General features: G+C 56.3%; 2 protein-coding genes across 3 annotated transcripts in view; both read left to right on the top strand.

Annotated features, from left to right (window-relative positions):
• Window positions 1–436: 436 nt before the first annotated feature.
• Window positions 437–9,146, top strand: ZFAND2A (zinc finger AN1-type containing 2A). Of its 2 annotated transcripts, XM_081091115.1 has the most exons (5): window positions 473–673; window positions 2,130–2,228; window positions 5,605–5,699; window positions 6,564–6,692; window positions 8,830–9,146. In XM_081091115.1, exons 2-5 carry the CDS (start codon window positions 2,174–2,176, stop codon window positions 8,983–8,985), a joined length of 435 nt encoding a protein of 144 aa, XP_080947241.1. In that variant the 5' UTR covers window positions 473–673; window positions 2,130–2,173; the 3' UTR covers window positions 8,986–9,146. The 2 variants fall into 2 exon arrangements, with proteins under 2 accessions (XP_080947240.1, XP_080947241.1); XM_081091114.1 differs by lacking the exon at window positions 5,605–5,699 and having other exon boundaries at window positions 437–673.
• Window positions 9,147–12,841: 3,695 nt separating this feature from the next.
• Window positions 12,842–15,417, top strand: part of CHLSN (cholesin) — a gene marked incomplete at its 5' end in the record, with an annotated part of 63,182 nt that continues 60,606 nt past the window's right edge. The window contains 1 exon segment of the mRNA XM_081091734.1: window positions 12,842–12,924. Coding sequence (XP_080947860.1) covers window positions 12,842–12,924 — 83 coding nt within the window.

The following is a 15,417-nucleotide window of genomic DNA, read 5'->3' on the forward strand; positions in this document are numbered from 1 at the left end:
CTGGGGCCGAGCCGGCACCCCAGCCTCGCTGACCCCGCGGGCCACTGCCCTGACAGCTGCGTACCTCGCTGCGGCCCTCCGCGCCGCCCGCCGGCGCCGCCCAGCGCGGTCCGTCCAGCGCGGTCCGTCCATCTGCGCGGGCCGCGAGGCCAGCCGGCCACACGCGCTCGCGGCCGCTCGCGCCCGGACTCCGCTTTCCCGCGCCTGGCGGTGAGCCCAGTGCGCCTGCGTGGAGCTGCGTCACGGTGACTGCGCAGCTCTGACTGCGCTTCGAGAAGCTGCGCGCCTGTTGGAGAAGGGAGGCGGGGCGTCGAGGAGTGGGCGGGCCGACGCGGTCGCGACAAGACGGGATTGGTCGGACTTCCGATGACGTTTCGGGGCGCGCCCTGAACGGCGGGACGGGATTGGCCTCTCCGGAGGTGTCGTCAGCGGGGTGCTCGGGAACGCGGGAGTCCTGGTGGTTCTCTGACGCGTCCGCCGCGAATAAATGGCAGGGACCTTGGGGTGGCGCGATGCCGCTCTCTCTCCCGGGCTCGGGCGGACCGCGGTCGCTTCTGGGGCCCAGTTTCCCCCGTCCTTTCGGCCTTGGGCCGCGGAAGAGGACCACCCCGTTCCCCGGCTGCGCCACCTTCGGCTCGCCTCCGCGGCTGCGCCGGCCTTCGACGAGAGCCAGGTGCGGGGCCGGGGTCCAGGCTGGGGGCGGGGCGGGGCTGGGGCCGGGCGCAGTGACCGCGGGCTGGGGCTGGGGCTGGGGCTGGGCCCGGGGTCCAGGCTTGGGGCGGGGCGCAGTGACCGCGGGCTGGGGCCGGGGCCGGGGTCCGGGCTGGGGGCGGGGCGCAGTGACCGCGGTCCAGGGCTGGGGCCGGGGCCGGGGTCCGGGCTGGGGGCGGGGCGCAGTGACCGCGGTCCAGGGCTGGGGCCGGGGCCGGGGTCCGGGCTGGGGGCGGGGCGCAGTGACCGCGGTCCAGGGCAGGGGCCGGGGCCGGGGCTGGGGTCCGGGCTGGGGGCGGGGCGCAGTGACCGCGGTCCAGGGCAGGGGCCGGGGCCGGGGCCGGGGTCCGGGCTGGGGGCGGGGCGCAGTGACCGCAGTCCAGGGCAGGGGCCGGGGCCGGGGCTGGGGTCCGGGCTGGGGGCGGGGCGCAGTGACCGCGGTCCAGGGCAGGGGCCGCAGCAGGGTTCCAGCCTGTGGGACGGATTAGCGCGCTAATGTTCCAGCAGGGCTACCCCGGGTCAGGCTCTCAAGTCCCTGCTGCGGTGTCCGGGACCGAGGTCGGAGCACCCCCAGGGTTGACAGTAGGGGACGGGTCTATGGTTGGGAACCGACCGTCCCGGGAGGGTTGCGGGAGCCCGGAAGAGCCGCGCGCGGCTCCGTGGCTTGGGTGCGGCGGTGAGGATGGCAGCAGAGGCCCTTTGGAGGGAGCGACCCTGCACCGACGCGAGGGGGCAGCATAGGAGACGCTCCCCGGAGGGACGGTCCGGAAGGCCGTCGGGGTTTGAGGTCTGGGAGGGACGAGAGTTCTCAGACCAGGCGGGCCGGTCCCGAGGGCGCCTGGGCAGGCGCAGTGGCTTCTCCAGTTGTCTCCGTTTTCCACGGCGAGTCAACAGCTTGCCGCCTCCCTGATGAGCCCCAGATTGTCGTTAAGGAACAAGTTCTAAGTAAAACCCGATGCGTGAGGGGAAGTCGTCACCTAGTGTGACTTAGCACCTGGTAACGGAGGGTTGTTGATGTGCCCAAGCGTATCCAGTAGAAGGAATTACTTGTGCCCTAAGCGCCACCGGGGCTGCAACTTCCACTGGCAGCCGCTAGCTTGAAAAACTTTGGTTTCGCTGAAATCCTGAGTTGGGGTGAGCTCCACAAGGCAGGAAGGGAAAGGACTGAAAAACTGCATCTCAATGGGCTTGATTCCAAATGAGCTGGTACTTGTGTCCGCCCCCCCCCCCCCCATTTTTCTCTTTGTTGAAAGAAAAGAATTTGTGAATCTTTCCTCCCGAAGGGCCCGGGCTGACGGGGACATTTATGAACGGTCCCTACGGAGCATACTTGCCTGCTCTCTTTAGCTGCAAGTTACAAATCCTGGTGGCCAGCACCAGCCGCCCTTGCGCTCCTCCTAACGTTCTAGTTCTCGTAGGTGCTGCTACACTCTGCCCTCTGTGTCCGGGACGCTTTCTCCCCATGGAGTTCCCTGACTTGGGGAAGCATTGTGCAGAAGAGACCTGCAAGCAGCTGGGTAAGCACTTTTAAGAGATGTTAATAGGAAATGGGTATTTTGTTGGCTATTTTGTAGGGGAGAAATGGCCGCTATATTAGTTGCCAGGGCCAAGTGGATAGAAGTGAGAAGTGCGCTGCTAAAATACTCGTGATGGACTCTCCTTTGAAAAGATAGTTTTATAGGTTCCTCAATGTTGCTGGCACTGTGAAGTTCGTGACCCCCCATTTTTTTCTCATGAGGAGTACCTCAAGGATGTATTTGACAGTCGGTCATAAAGAACTTAGTGTAGGTGAATACCTGTTTACTATCCTATCCTATATAATTAAACCCTAATACGCAATCCACCAAACGGCAGATCGACCAGTCACTATGATGCACACTGACCACCAGGGGCCAGACACTCAATGCAGGAGCTGCCCCCTGGTGGTCAGTGCACCCCCACAGGGAGTGCACCCCCACAGGGAGAGCACCGCTCAGCCAGAAGCCAGGCTCATGGCTGGAGAGCGCAACAATGATGGCAGGAGCCTCTCCCGCCTCACCAGCGCTAAGAGCAGCCAGCCAAGCTGTAAGGAGCAGCTGGCAGGTGGGTGGTAAGGAGCGAGGGGTCCTGGACTGCGAGAGGTGCAGGCTGGGTTGAGGGACCCCCGGTCCCACACAGTGTACAGATTTTGTGCACCGGGCCTCTAGTCCTATATAATAAAAGCCTAATATGCTATGTGTTCAACCGTTGGTTCAACCAGTCACTCTGACACACACTGATGACCAGGGGGCAGACACTCCGACTGGTAGGTTAGCTTCCTGCTGGGGTCTGGTTGATTAGGACTAGGCAAGATGATCCGGTCACACCCTGGAGCCCTCCTGCAGTCCCTCCCCAGCCCCAATCGTGCACCAGTGGGGTCCCTTGGCCTAGCCTGTGACCTCTTGCAATCCGGGACCCCTCGGGGGATGTCTGCAGGCCAGGCCAAGGGACTCCACCGGTGCACAAATCCAGGCACTGGGCCTCTAGTCTCTCTATATATAAAAGGCTAAGTGTCTGTCTGACTGGTTGCTGTGATGTGCACTGACCACCAGGGGGCAGATGCTCAATACAGGAGCTGCCATGACTCACACTGACCATTTAAATATAATAAATGGCACCACGGAGCTGATGCCAACAAACCAACACTCAGCTTCCCCCAAGGAGGACACAGGCCCCACCACCACCCCCGGGCAACACCCCACCGAATCACAACGCTGCCAAGACCCCATGGCATAAAGTGCTGCCCATAGTCCAGCCCAGCCTGGAAGGGGTCACTGTGGGTGCTGGGTAATGATGTCACATAGCAACGCCCAGCTTCCTCTCCCTAGCAACTAGCCTCCTTGCAGTTTCTTCAGCTCAGGAACATGACTTGCTTTATAGCCAGGTGCAGACATTTTACAATTTAACCAAATGTCTGTGAAGCGTTTTCCCGTGCCTCATCTCATTTGATCCTCACAGAAGTCTTGGAGTAGGCATATAGGAGACTCAGTGGAATTCTATTTTCTTTGCATTAGCCGGAAAATGGAGATTTAGAAAGTTTAGACACTTGACCTGACTGAAAAAAATGGTGGAACTTGAAAATGACTTCAGGTTTTCTCACTGCGCAGAATATAGTCAGACATGGCTGCAGTTAAATATTTTACCCTTGGTTCTCCCTGCGTGATCTACAACAATAACCTGCTTCGTGTTGATATTTCCTGCTGTGTTGCTGATAGTTACCTGGAAGAGAAGTTGGGGTGCTTCACTGGACTGGAAAAAGTTTAGCTGCATCAGAAAGCAGGTCTAATTAGGCAAGTTTGTATATAATAGAGGCCTGGTCCACGAATTCGTCCAAGGGACCCCACTGGTGCACGATCAGGGCTGGGGAGGGATGCGGGAGGGCTCCAGGGTCTGTCTTGTGCAGTCCCAATCAGCTGGACCCCAGCAGCAAGCTAACCTACCGGTTGACTGTCTGCCCCCTGGTGGTCAGTGCACGTCATAGTGAGCAGTTGAGCAGCCTTAGCATATATCATTAGCATAGTACGCTTTGGTTGGTTGAATGGTTGACCTGTCGACCCGCCACTTAGCATATTAGGCTTTTCTTATATAGAATAAAGCTCTCGCCGGCACCAATCGTACACATGGGTTTCAGTCTGTCGTTGTCGATCGTGAATCTGGTTCACACTCCTACTACAAAGAAAGGGCAAATAGCAATATTAAAATATTTCTTCTAATTAATTTCCTTTCAGTGTGCATGAATTCGTGCACCTGGACACTCGTTTAAAAATGAACGATGACTCGAGCACGCACGATACATATAAGTTCTTGGAATGGATATTATTGAAATCCCCTGTGAAATGATTTGTAATGGATCTATTATTGAAGCTACCTTTGGAAATAGTATATCTATAGATAATAAAAATATATCTAAGCATGTGATTCTTTGTCCTAAAAATGAGCGTGTTCATAAATGAAGAAATTTTGGATATACTCAATGGAGATTTTCACATCTATTTGAGTGCTGATTCCATCGATTCAGTGGATGATGCTGAGAAGGAAAATTTTCCCATCGAATTTCTTAATAGTATTATTCCTTCGGGAATGCCGGGTCATAAGTTAAAATTGAAAGTAGACACAACCCTCATGCTACTGAGAAATCTTAATAGTAAATGGGGCCTTTGTAATGGTACTAGATTTATTGTCAAAAGATTGCGACCTAACATAATCGAAGCTGAAGTATTAACACGATCTGCAGAGGGAGAGGTTGTTCTCATTCCAAGAATTGATTTGTCCCCGTCTGACACTGGCCTCTCATTTAAATTAATTCGAAGACAGTTTCCCATGATGCCAGCATTTGCAATGACAATTAATAAATCACCAGGACAAACTAGACAGAGTAGGAATATTCCTACCTGAACCTGCTTTCACACATGGTCAGTTACATGTTGCTTTCTCTCGAGTTCGAAGAGTGTGTGACATTCAAATTAAAGTTGTAAATACTTGATCACAAGGGAAATGAGTCAAGCACTCCGAAAGTGATTTTACTCTTAATGTGGTATACAGGGAGATATTAGAATAAGTTTAACAAATTTATCAGTCATTGTTTTTATCAATGTTTTTATATCGTTTTTGTTTTTATATCATCTCTTTGTTATATAATGTTATTGTTTATTAATCAATTTATGTGTTATTTTCATATACATTTTACTAATTTTCTTTCATCTCTGACACTTCTATTATAGAGAAAGGGAGAATAGCGATATTAAAATATTTCTTCTAATTAATTTCCTTTCCATGTGCACGAATCCGTGAACCAGACCACTAGTGATCTATAATTCTTTTGTTCTAGTCCTTAAATCACTTTACTGTTTTGTGTTGTTGTTGGTTTTTTTTTAGATTTTCTTCCATTGAAATGTGATGTATGTGAGCAAGATTTCTGTAAAGATCATTTTACCTACGCTGCACATAAATGTCCCTTTGCATACAAGAAGGTAATTTATCATACTTTATTAGAAAGATTCTAGTTCTTACTCTTTAAAACTGTGCTTTCCAAGATAGACACTAGCCTTATAACTTGGTTAATGTCAGTGTCTTAGTTGCACTGGCCCCGTTCCGGGTGTTGAGTAATCACAGGACAGTGATTGCTGTGCTCTGTTGGGTGGTGTGGATATGGAGCATCTCCGCCATCGCAGGACGTTCCGGACAGCACTGCCCTCGATGGACTTCTGCAGGTGGCGCCCGGCCTGGAGGCACTGTTTCTGGGCGGCGTGGGGACTGCCTCGGAGAGCTCTCTCGGCACTCTGCTGCTTCGTCATCGGGCAGCAGAAATGGGAATGACTTGGCGTCACATGCTTTGATCAGTGCTGGCGGGCATCTGAGCCGCCAGCGTATTCCAGGTCGTATTCCAGGAGGTGGGGGAGGTGACTTACACACTCATGTTTACAGGCACTGATGACCAGGCCCAGGTGCTCCCTTCATTTGTTGACTTGACCTCGCCTGTCCCTAGGGAGGGTCTGCCTTGGAGATCAGTGGTAATGCTTTATTTCTTAGACTTGCTAGCTGGGGGAGCATTCCTGGGTGACTTTTCAGCTCAGCCCCAGACTGTAGGCCCCGTGATTCTGGGGTTACCGGTCACCTTCCGGGTGTCAGTTGTCACCTCCATGTTCTTACTGCGCGAAGTTTCCTCAGCTCCCGCCCAGGCTCGGCGGCGGCTTTGACCGTGTGAGGCTGGGAGCTGTGTTCTCGCGGGTTGTGAGGCAGCTGGCTGCCTTGTACGCACTGCACCATCTTGCGTTTTTCTCATGTGAGTTTCAATTGCCTGTGTCTGGAATGTCATCTTATGCTCATTATTTTAGGATGTTCAGGTCCCAGTGTGCCCGCTGTGTAACCGCCCAGTCCCAGTGAAGAAGGGAGAGATCCCGGACGTGGTGGTTGGTGAGCACATGGACAGAGATTGTAGCTGCCGTCCTGGGAAGAAGGAGAAGGTGAGGACCGGTTCCCTGTCGGCTCTGTGAGTGGGTTTTCCTTAGGGGAACGGCCAGTCATCACTCAGAATTCGTCCTGATAGTTTGTGTACTAACTGAAGCTCCAATAAAGTTGGTGTTGTGAGTGGCATAGGCTTTTACAATCAAATAAACACATTCTCTGAGTATTCGGGTCTATGTTAGGATTTGCTTTCTTTTTTTGTGTGTTAATCCTCACCTGAGGATATTTTTCCTCCTTGATTTTTAGAGAGTGTGGAAGGGAGGAAGGGGGCGGGGGGGAGAGAGAAACATTGATGTGAGAGGAACACATCAATTGGTTGCCTCCACATGTGCCCCGATGTCCTGAGATCGAACCTGCAACCCACCTACGTGCTGTTGACCAAGAGTCAAACCTGTGATCCTTTGGTGAGCAGGCCGGTGCTCTAACCACGGAGGCACCGGCCAGCACAGATTTGCTTTCTTTACGGGAACCTCACACTTTCTCCCACGGTGGAGAGTGAGTGTGGTTCTCGAGAGCCGTTCTGTGAGTGCCTACTTCCCCCTAAGCACCTCCTGGGGAAGCGCAGGAGGAGGAAGCTGAGGGGACCAGCATGCTCGCTTGGCGGCCGAGCTGTTCATCAGTGTGACTTCACAGACTTGTGCCCCTGCGTATGGGGCGTGCAGCCGCGCCTCTCACCTCGCAGCCATGTGGTTCGTTTAGGGCAACTGTGTTTTCTCCAGGTGCGCACACTGTTAGATCTCGGGTTTGGCGGGTCTCCCCGTGGGTTTGGGCGTCACCTTTTACCACAGTGTGAGCTGAACATGGAGCTCCTGTCCCCATTCTGACTCCCACACATTCTCGCCCCGTCCCCCACCCTCCCAGGAAACTGGCTCTTGTTTAGCTTAAATCTCAGTCTCAGTCATGGATCCTTATGTGTAGTTACCGACCACCTTAACGTGTCACAGTACATACACAGCAATTACAGTTACAGTAAATAAACGTAAGGCCCGTTAACTTCTGCCTCCTGTTTCTCCTCGAACCCGAGAGAAGAACATCCCTGTGCCTTCCTGGCCCTCGCCGCTCCCTGCTCTCACTGTGCACTGCGAGCTCTGCCTCCTAGCCCTCGGGGGGGGGGGGGGGTCCCCCAAAGCAAAGGCCCATAAGCGGGTGGCTCCGCCCAGACTTCCCACCTGCGTCCTTCCCTCCGCCTCATGTGGGGGTGGCTCCATGTTCTTCAGGAGCTCTTTGCTCCCCGACCTGCTGCCGACATCGGTGTTCTCCGGGGCCCAGCACCTGTGTCACACGCTCAGGTCACTTGAGGCAGCTCACACCTGTCCTTGCGGAGGGCTGCCCCCGGCTGCTGGACACCCCTCTTCACTGACATTCTTAACCTTCACAGACTCGGAGTGTCCGGGGCTGTAGGTAGATGGTCCTGCTCCCTCCCCCCGGTGGGGACGCTTCCACGTCTCCTGAGCCCCTAGAGCCAGCAGCCCTCTGAGACTGCCTGATGTCATGTGCTTGGCTCCTTCCCTCCCAGGGCCCCAGTCCCCACTCCCCAGGTGTGTGTGTGTGTGTGTGTGTGTGTGTGTTTTCCTGAGAATACCTCTAATCACCCTACATGAATCCCCAACTAAACAGCTGCTTTTGTATTTATCACTTATTAAAACTTTGTCTCCTTAATTAGTAGTCATTGTTTTATAGTAAAACTAGAGGCCTGGTGCATGAAATTTGTGCACTTGGGGGGTGGGCCCTCAGACCGGCCTGTGCCCTCTCGCAGTCAGGGAGCCCTCAGGGGATGTCCATCTCACATGGAGGCTGGAGAGGCTCCAGCCACCACCACTGTGCTCACCAGCCGTGAGCCTGGCTTCTGGCTGAGCGGTGCTCCCTATGGGAGCACACTGACCACCCGGGGGCAGCTCCTGCGTTGAGTATCTACCCCCTGGTGGTCAGTGCACGTCATCGCGACCGGTCAATCCACCGTTCAGTCGATTTGCATATTAGCTTTTTATTATATAGGATGTTTGAATAAAACCTTGACCTCTTCATTCCTAGTACCTAAAAACTGTTTCTAGGTAAATGTTAATGGTCTTACTATGGGGCTTGTTAAAGAATTGCTTATGGATGCAATTGAAATACTGAAGTAAATGGCTTTCTCAGGTTTTTACCTTCCGGTGCTCGAAAAAGGGGTGTAAGAAGAAAGAGCTGCTGCCAGTGGCTTGTGACCAGTGTCGTGGCAACTTCTGTATTCAACACAGACATCCTCTGGATCATAGCTGCACACACGGGAGCAGAGCTGTCAGCATCGGGGGGTGAGACGTCCCAGCCGGGGTGCGGGCCTGACGCCTCCCCGACGAGGGTAGAGCCAGCTTCCCGCCCATGGAGGGCGGTGAGCAGCCTGGAGCGTTGTTCTCTGTCAAGTGGTGGATGCAGGAGTTTGCATGAATATAATCTTCATTAAAGTTGGATTCTAAATTAAAGTTGGAGTCTAGCTGTGTTGTTTCCTGGGGCGGCCGTAACCAAGAACCACTAACGGTGGCTCGAACAATAGGATTCCTCGTCTCAGTTCCAGTTCTGGAGGCTGAAGCTGAGATCAGGGTGTCGGGGCTGGTTCCCCTGGAGGTTCTGAGGGAGAGTCTGTGCCAGCCTCTCCCCTCGCTGCGTGGGCGCTGTCAGTCTTGGCGTCCGTGGCTTGTAGACATCAGCCCGGTGCTCTCCCTGTGCCCAATGTCCCCTTCTTATGAGCCCACCCCGCTCCACTGTGACTCATCTTAACACAATGACATCGGCAGCGGCCCTGCATCACACTCTCATGCTCCGAGGGTTAGGACTTCAACCTGCCGTTTGGGGGACACAAAGAGCCCACTCACTGGTGTTAACCAGAGGACTTCGTTGGGTCAGTAGAAGCATCTGCCTAAACTTGCTGTGGAATAGAAATGGGAGTTCTTTTTTGGTTGCATTTGCTTGTTACACTCCCGGCTGTGGGCTCAGGTTGACTCTGCCCTGACTGCCTGTGGCTCCGTGGGAAGCTGGGGAGGCCTTGGCTGACTGTGGGTCTAGCCTTTCCGTGCAGGTGTCCCGCTGCGAGAGCCTCTGAATGCAAACCGTCGCCACCCCGCTGGCTGGCTCAGCGGCTCAGGCGTTAGTCCAGATGGCACGCGCGGGCCTAGTGGCTTCTGGGGGTGGGGGAGGGGGCAGGGCCCCAGGTTACAGGTGCAGCTGGCTCCCGAGCACCTAGCACGGAGCACCATGGCCCAGCAGCGACATTTGAGGGTTTCTGCAGCACCATGTTGGGCCGGCGTGCGCTGCGCCTTGGTTAACGGGCACGGGTAAGAAGTAAGTCGTTGTTCGTTCTCTCTCAGGTCGAAAGCGAGGCGATGACGCCTGGGTCTGCGCCAGCTGCAGAGGCTTGTCCATGTGTCCCACCGCCCTTGTGGGGAACGTGGGCGCTCGGGCACTTTCCTACTCCTCACGGCAAAGGTCTGAAACGAGCCTTCCCCAATGAGTACATAAGCCCTTCCGCGAGATAAGCAGTCCGAGGGCACTCCTACCCTCAGGCGGGTACATTGCTCCACTCCCTCCCTCCAAATGAAAGGGAGCGGCTTGAAGAGCAAGGGGCCGCGTGAGCCGGTCAGGGCGGCGCTGCCCGAGCTGTGTGTCAGGCCCTGGCTCTGAGGAAGCTTCACCTACACAGCAGAGAGGTGGTCGCACTTTGGCTTCCTCGTGGGGCTTCGGGAGTGATGTGGCCATGAGCTCAGGAAAGGGGGCGGCCCCACCCACCACCCACTCCCCTGAGAGTCCGTGACCGCACTGACCCCAAGCGGGACGGAGACTGGAACCTCAGTGCGTGGCAAGAGCTCTCTCCTGAGACCTGGAGTGTTAGGAAGCGGGGGACAGTGCTGTCCGAGTTAGCCCACCGGTCACCCAGCCGTGCACTCAGACACCTGCTGGCCTGGGCTAGCAGATCCACGCAGCCACTCCTCTGGGCTCACAGCCCAGAAGGTGAGGAGGAGGGGCTTGTATTCAGTCCGATGTACAAGTGGGTGCTCTTCTTGTGGGGTGTGTTCCAAATGCGTCAGAATCGCCCAGAGGCGCTGTTAGAGCAGTGCAGGCCCCACCCCAGAGTGTGGTTCTGGGGGCCTGGGTGGACCCTGAGAATTCTTGCAGCTGGACACCTGCACGGAAAGGTTAGACCCAACAAGTTCCCGGTGATGCTGCTGCATCGGAGCTGCTGTGGTCACAGCCCACAGAGCACGCGGAAGGCCCCAGCGCAGCAGGCACTGAGCTCTGGCTCTGTTCAGCGTTAGAGCCATTGACTCGATCCAGTTAGGAACGTTGTAAGTCTGTTGGTAACTTGGGATGTGAACTGCACTTTATGAACTGTAAGCCATGAAATCTGAATATAGATCAGGTCTTTCTCATGAAAATTTCTGTCCAAGTTGAGAAAACGCTGGTTTTGAAAGCAACACCTAAAATTTCCAAAGTAAAATATCTCACTTAAAAACAGCTCCATGTTGAAATGTATTTTGGATATGATGGATTAAATGAAATATAAAAGTTTTTTCACTGGTTTCCATTTTTATTTTTAACTGGTTACCAGCGAGACATTTTAGAAACAGGTGGGTGGCTTGCATTCAGTCTGTTAGACAACGCTGCTCCAGATCCTCACACGAAAGGAGAAAACCCACACCTTATCAGGAAGAATCGTCGTCTGCCTCTGGTCTGCTTCTGCCTGCAGGTGGGGTTGGGGTGTCAGTGTCGCGGGAGCTCCAAGCACCCTGTGTCCAAGGGTGTGCAAGGCCAGGAGAGCAGGAGCCCCTGCTCCCTGTCCCTCCGCAGCACTGAGCCCTCGCTCTGTTCCTTGCATCCACAAGTTCTTGTCACTCACAAGTACCAAGGCCCTGGTCTGCCTGCCTTCCCAGCCTGTCATGAGCATCCACGTGAGCTAAGGTGCCACTGAGTGGCTCTGGACAGGGCATGAGGTTGCATGGGGCGGTGTGTCAAACGGGTAAGCCACATCGCACTGTACACTTCCACAGAGGGCCAGCATTCATATTCGTTGGAAGTTGGGGGAATGAATCGCTTTAGTGTCAGGAGTCTGCGTGCATTGTTGAGTGAAGCCGGAGCAGTAGGTCGGTGCTCCGTCTCTGCCCAGGGCAGGAAGCTATGTTTTTTTCCCGTGGCGTCATAAAACCCAGTGGGAGAAGTTTTTTTGTGTGTTGTTTTTTTTTTAAATATACTGATTTGAGAGAGGAAGAGAGAGGGAGAGAGAGAAATATCAATGATGAGAGAGAATTATTGATTGGCTGCCTCCTGCATGACCCCTGTAGGGGATGGAGCCAGCAACCCCGGATATGACGGGAATCAAACCCAGGACCCTCAGTCCACAGGCAACACTCTACCCACTGAGCCAAACCGGCTAGGGCCCAGTGGGAGCAGTGTGAATAGCTTTCCTTAGTCATTAAAATGGGACACGCTCATACCTGTGGCCCAGAAATTCTGAGTATGTGTCTTGCAGAGACATCCCTGCACATTCCTGTCCAGCTGTCACCCCCTCCCCCTTTGCAGTTCCCACCTTAGCAGTGGGCCACACAAGCGATCTTCCTTTCCTCCCGTTCTCAAAGTGTCTGGACTGTTAAATATTTCTAAAAACCGAATGAACGAACGAGGACTTAACTCGGGTATCTACAATCCAGATGTTTAGTTTTACCGGCTTCGATTCAGACACTAATCTGAATTTACAACGCTCTTGCAGATACGGCTCTACTGCATTTGAAACCTTAACACACGTGTGATGTTGGTGACATTTAAACATTATACAGTTTAAATTACAGCATTTACAATTTATATACATTTATAATGTCTGAGACGAATGCCCGTGGACCACAACAGGCGTCGTTCATTCATTTAAGTCCAAGGGACCCAGCACCCGGCGGCCTCCCAGCCCGAGCCGCCGAGCCCCAGGCCAGAGGCCGCGGAGTGGGGCCCAAACCCACCGCCGCACACGGCGGGGGTGGGGGTGGGGGTCGGGGTGGGGGGGTTGCCTGGCAACTGGCGGCTCCCAGCGACTTGCGGCGTCCAGAGATGACGCTGCCGGCCCGCGCCCAGCCCCGCCCCCTGGCGGCCGCCGCTTGCTATTGGTCGGCCGAGAGACGGAGGCGGGTCTCGTCCAATGGGCGGCGCCGCTCTGGAGGGCGGGACGGCGTTACCTGGGCTCTGGGTCTGCCGGAAGCCGGCGTCGGCGGCCACGCGCAGGTAGGCGAGCGCGGCGGAGTCTCGGAGTCGGGGTGGCCGCCGCGTGGGGGTGCGGGCCGCGAGCGGGGCTGCGGGGGCTGCGGGGGCGGCGGCAGAGCCAGGCGCGGGGCCTCGGCGGCCTCGGGGCGGCCGTGCGGACCGCGGGCACTGGGCCCCCGCCGCCTCGGACTTTCTGTCACGGCGCTTCTCGGGGCTCCCCCCGGGGGGACGGCCCGGTGCCCTTGCCGGCTGGAGCCGGGGCTGGGGGGTCGGAGAGGCCGGAGCAGCTGGGACACAGCGCGCGGCGGTGGCGGAGCGCCCGGGGCAGCGCGCGGGCGGGGAGGACGCCGCCCTCTCCACGTGCGGCGGGAGCCGGGGGTCTTCCCGCGAGGGAGGCGGAACCTGACCCGCGGTGAGTGACGCACCGGCGCCCGGGGCCCTGCTCGTAGGGGTGTGGGGTCGCTGGAGATGGTGGCATCTTTTAAAAATGTAATTTGTTGAATTCATAGAGGAGGGGAGAGAGTGACAGAAACACCAGTGAGAGAAAAACACGCCCCCCACTGGGGTCCAGCGCAGTCGGGCACGTTTGCCTGACTGGGAATCGAACCTGTGACCTCCTGGTTCACAGGTCGAGGCTCAACCACTGAGCACGCCGGCCGGGCTCAGGCATCCTTTCAGCGGTTCTCAACCTTCCAGTGCCGCGACCCTTTAGTACAGCTCCTCATGTTGCGGTGACCCCCAATTTCATGGTCACAAATCGAACATCATCAAAGCACAGTGATTCATCACAAAAACAATGTGTAATTATCTGTGTGTTTTCCGATGGTCTTAGGCGACCCGGGTGAAAGGGTCGTTGGAGCCCCAGGTTGAGAACCGCCGCTTAGGTCCTGCTGAAGTTGGGGAGGACCAGGTCGCGACCGGGCTGCGGCCGGGCTGCTGGGAGCTGTGTGCGCGTTTGGTTCCGGTCGGTCTGGCGGCCGAGGCGGAGTCTAGGGGCGAGTGGGGCGGAGAGAGGCCCTGTTAGCACCCGGGGTCGCCGGGGATGCGAGGAGAGAGCGCTTTTCGCTTTTGGAGCCGGTTGGGGCGGGCGCGAGTGGCCGCTCCTGAGGTCTCTCCGGAGGAGGAAGCAAACGCGAGAGCCGCGGGAGGTGTGGGGCCTGGTGGTGGCTGACTCGTGGGCAGGGGAGGAAGAGGGTGCAGGAGGCGGGGTGGCCCCAGCGCCCGAGAGCAGCATTTGGCCTTGTGGGAGCCTGCAGTTTCCATGGCAACGGGAGAAGGGCAGGTCCCAGGACCTAGGAGCTTGTGGCAGTCGGTGATAGGGAGTTAAGGCCTTCCGCTGAGAAGGGGGCCGGGCCGGGGGGTGGGGGGGCGACTTTGGAGCTGGAGAGGTCAGGAGAGGTGCGAGCGGGCCGGTTCCTGGCCAGTGGCTGCAGTTGGGAGAAGCGGGGGGATACCTGGGTGGGGCTGGGGAGACCCGCCAGCCTGGTCCTGGGGGCTCCCAGCCGCCGGCGCAGGTCGCGGAGTCGGGGCTTTGCCCGAGAAGGAGCCAAGTGCCTGCGAGGCCGAGATTGAAATGATGGACGTGGGCACGCGGCTGCGGAAGTGGAGTGAGGAGGGCGAGGCGGCTTGCGGAGGTGGTGAGCTGCAAAGAGCGAGAGATGGGGGTGGGCTTGTGGGTGGGGTGCTTGTCATCACAGGGTTTAGAGCTTGGCTGGGAGGGGAGCAGAGGGCAGACGTGGGAGGCCATGCGTGTGGTGGGCAAGTCCGAACTGGAACGGTCCTGCATCCAAGTGGGCAGAGCACAGCCACCGCCTGGGCCCTGGGACTGGCCTCCTAGACCTAGAGGACGGTGGGGCCAGACCCTCCCTCAGGGGCTCTGCCCTGGGAGTTGGGAGGTGCCCTTCCTCGTTACAAAGCGGCTGACCGCTTCCTACCCCACCGCCGTGAGAGGGGGCTCTGGGTCCCCCCATCCTCCATCCTCCACGTCTGACCAGCCGGCCCAGCGGCTCCAGTGGCCTGGCCTGTGATTGGCATTTCCCGAATGACAGTGGTGTTGAGCATCGTTCCGTGTGCGTATTGGCCATTTGTGTCGCTTAGGGAAATTTTGTATTCAAATCTCTTTGCCCATTTTTAAATAAGGCTATTTGTCTTTGTCTTTGTCTTTTTTTTTTTTTTTGCTGAGTTGCAAGAGTTCTGACACATTCTGGGTACAAGTCTCCGGTCAGATAGAAGCCTTGCGTGCATTTCCTCCAATCCCGTACGTGGGCGCCCTTTTATTTTCCTGTGCCATTTGCAGCGCACGCCTTTTTAATTCTGACCAGTCACTTGCCTGTGTTCCTTGGCTGCTTGCGGCGTTGGTGTCGCAGCTAAGAAGCTGCCGTCCAGGCCACGGAGCGCTGCGCCTGGGCTTTCCTTTTAGACTTTGTTGTTCGGCTCACGTGGGGGTGTTTGCCCTTTTTGAGTGAGCTCTGCGGGGTGTGAGGGGGGTCCCACTCCGCCCGCTTGCATGTGGAC

The sequence above is a fragment of the Myotis nattereri genome (assembly GCF_964212035.1).
Source record: "Myotis nattereri genome assembly, chromosome: 5".
Lineage (NCBI taxonomy): Eukaryota > Metazoa > Chordata > Mammalia > Chiroptera > Vespertilionidae > Myotis > Myotis nattereri.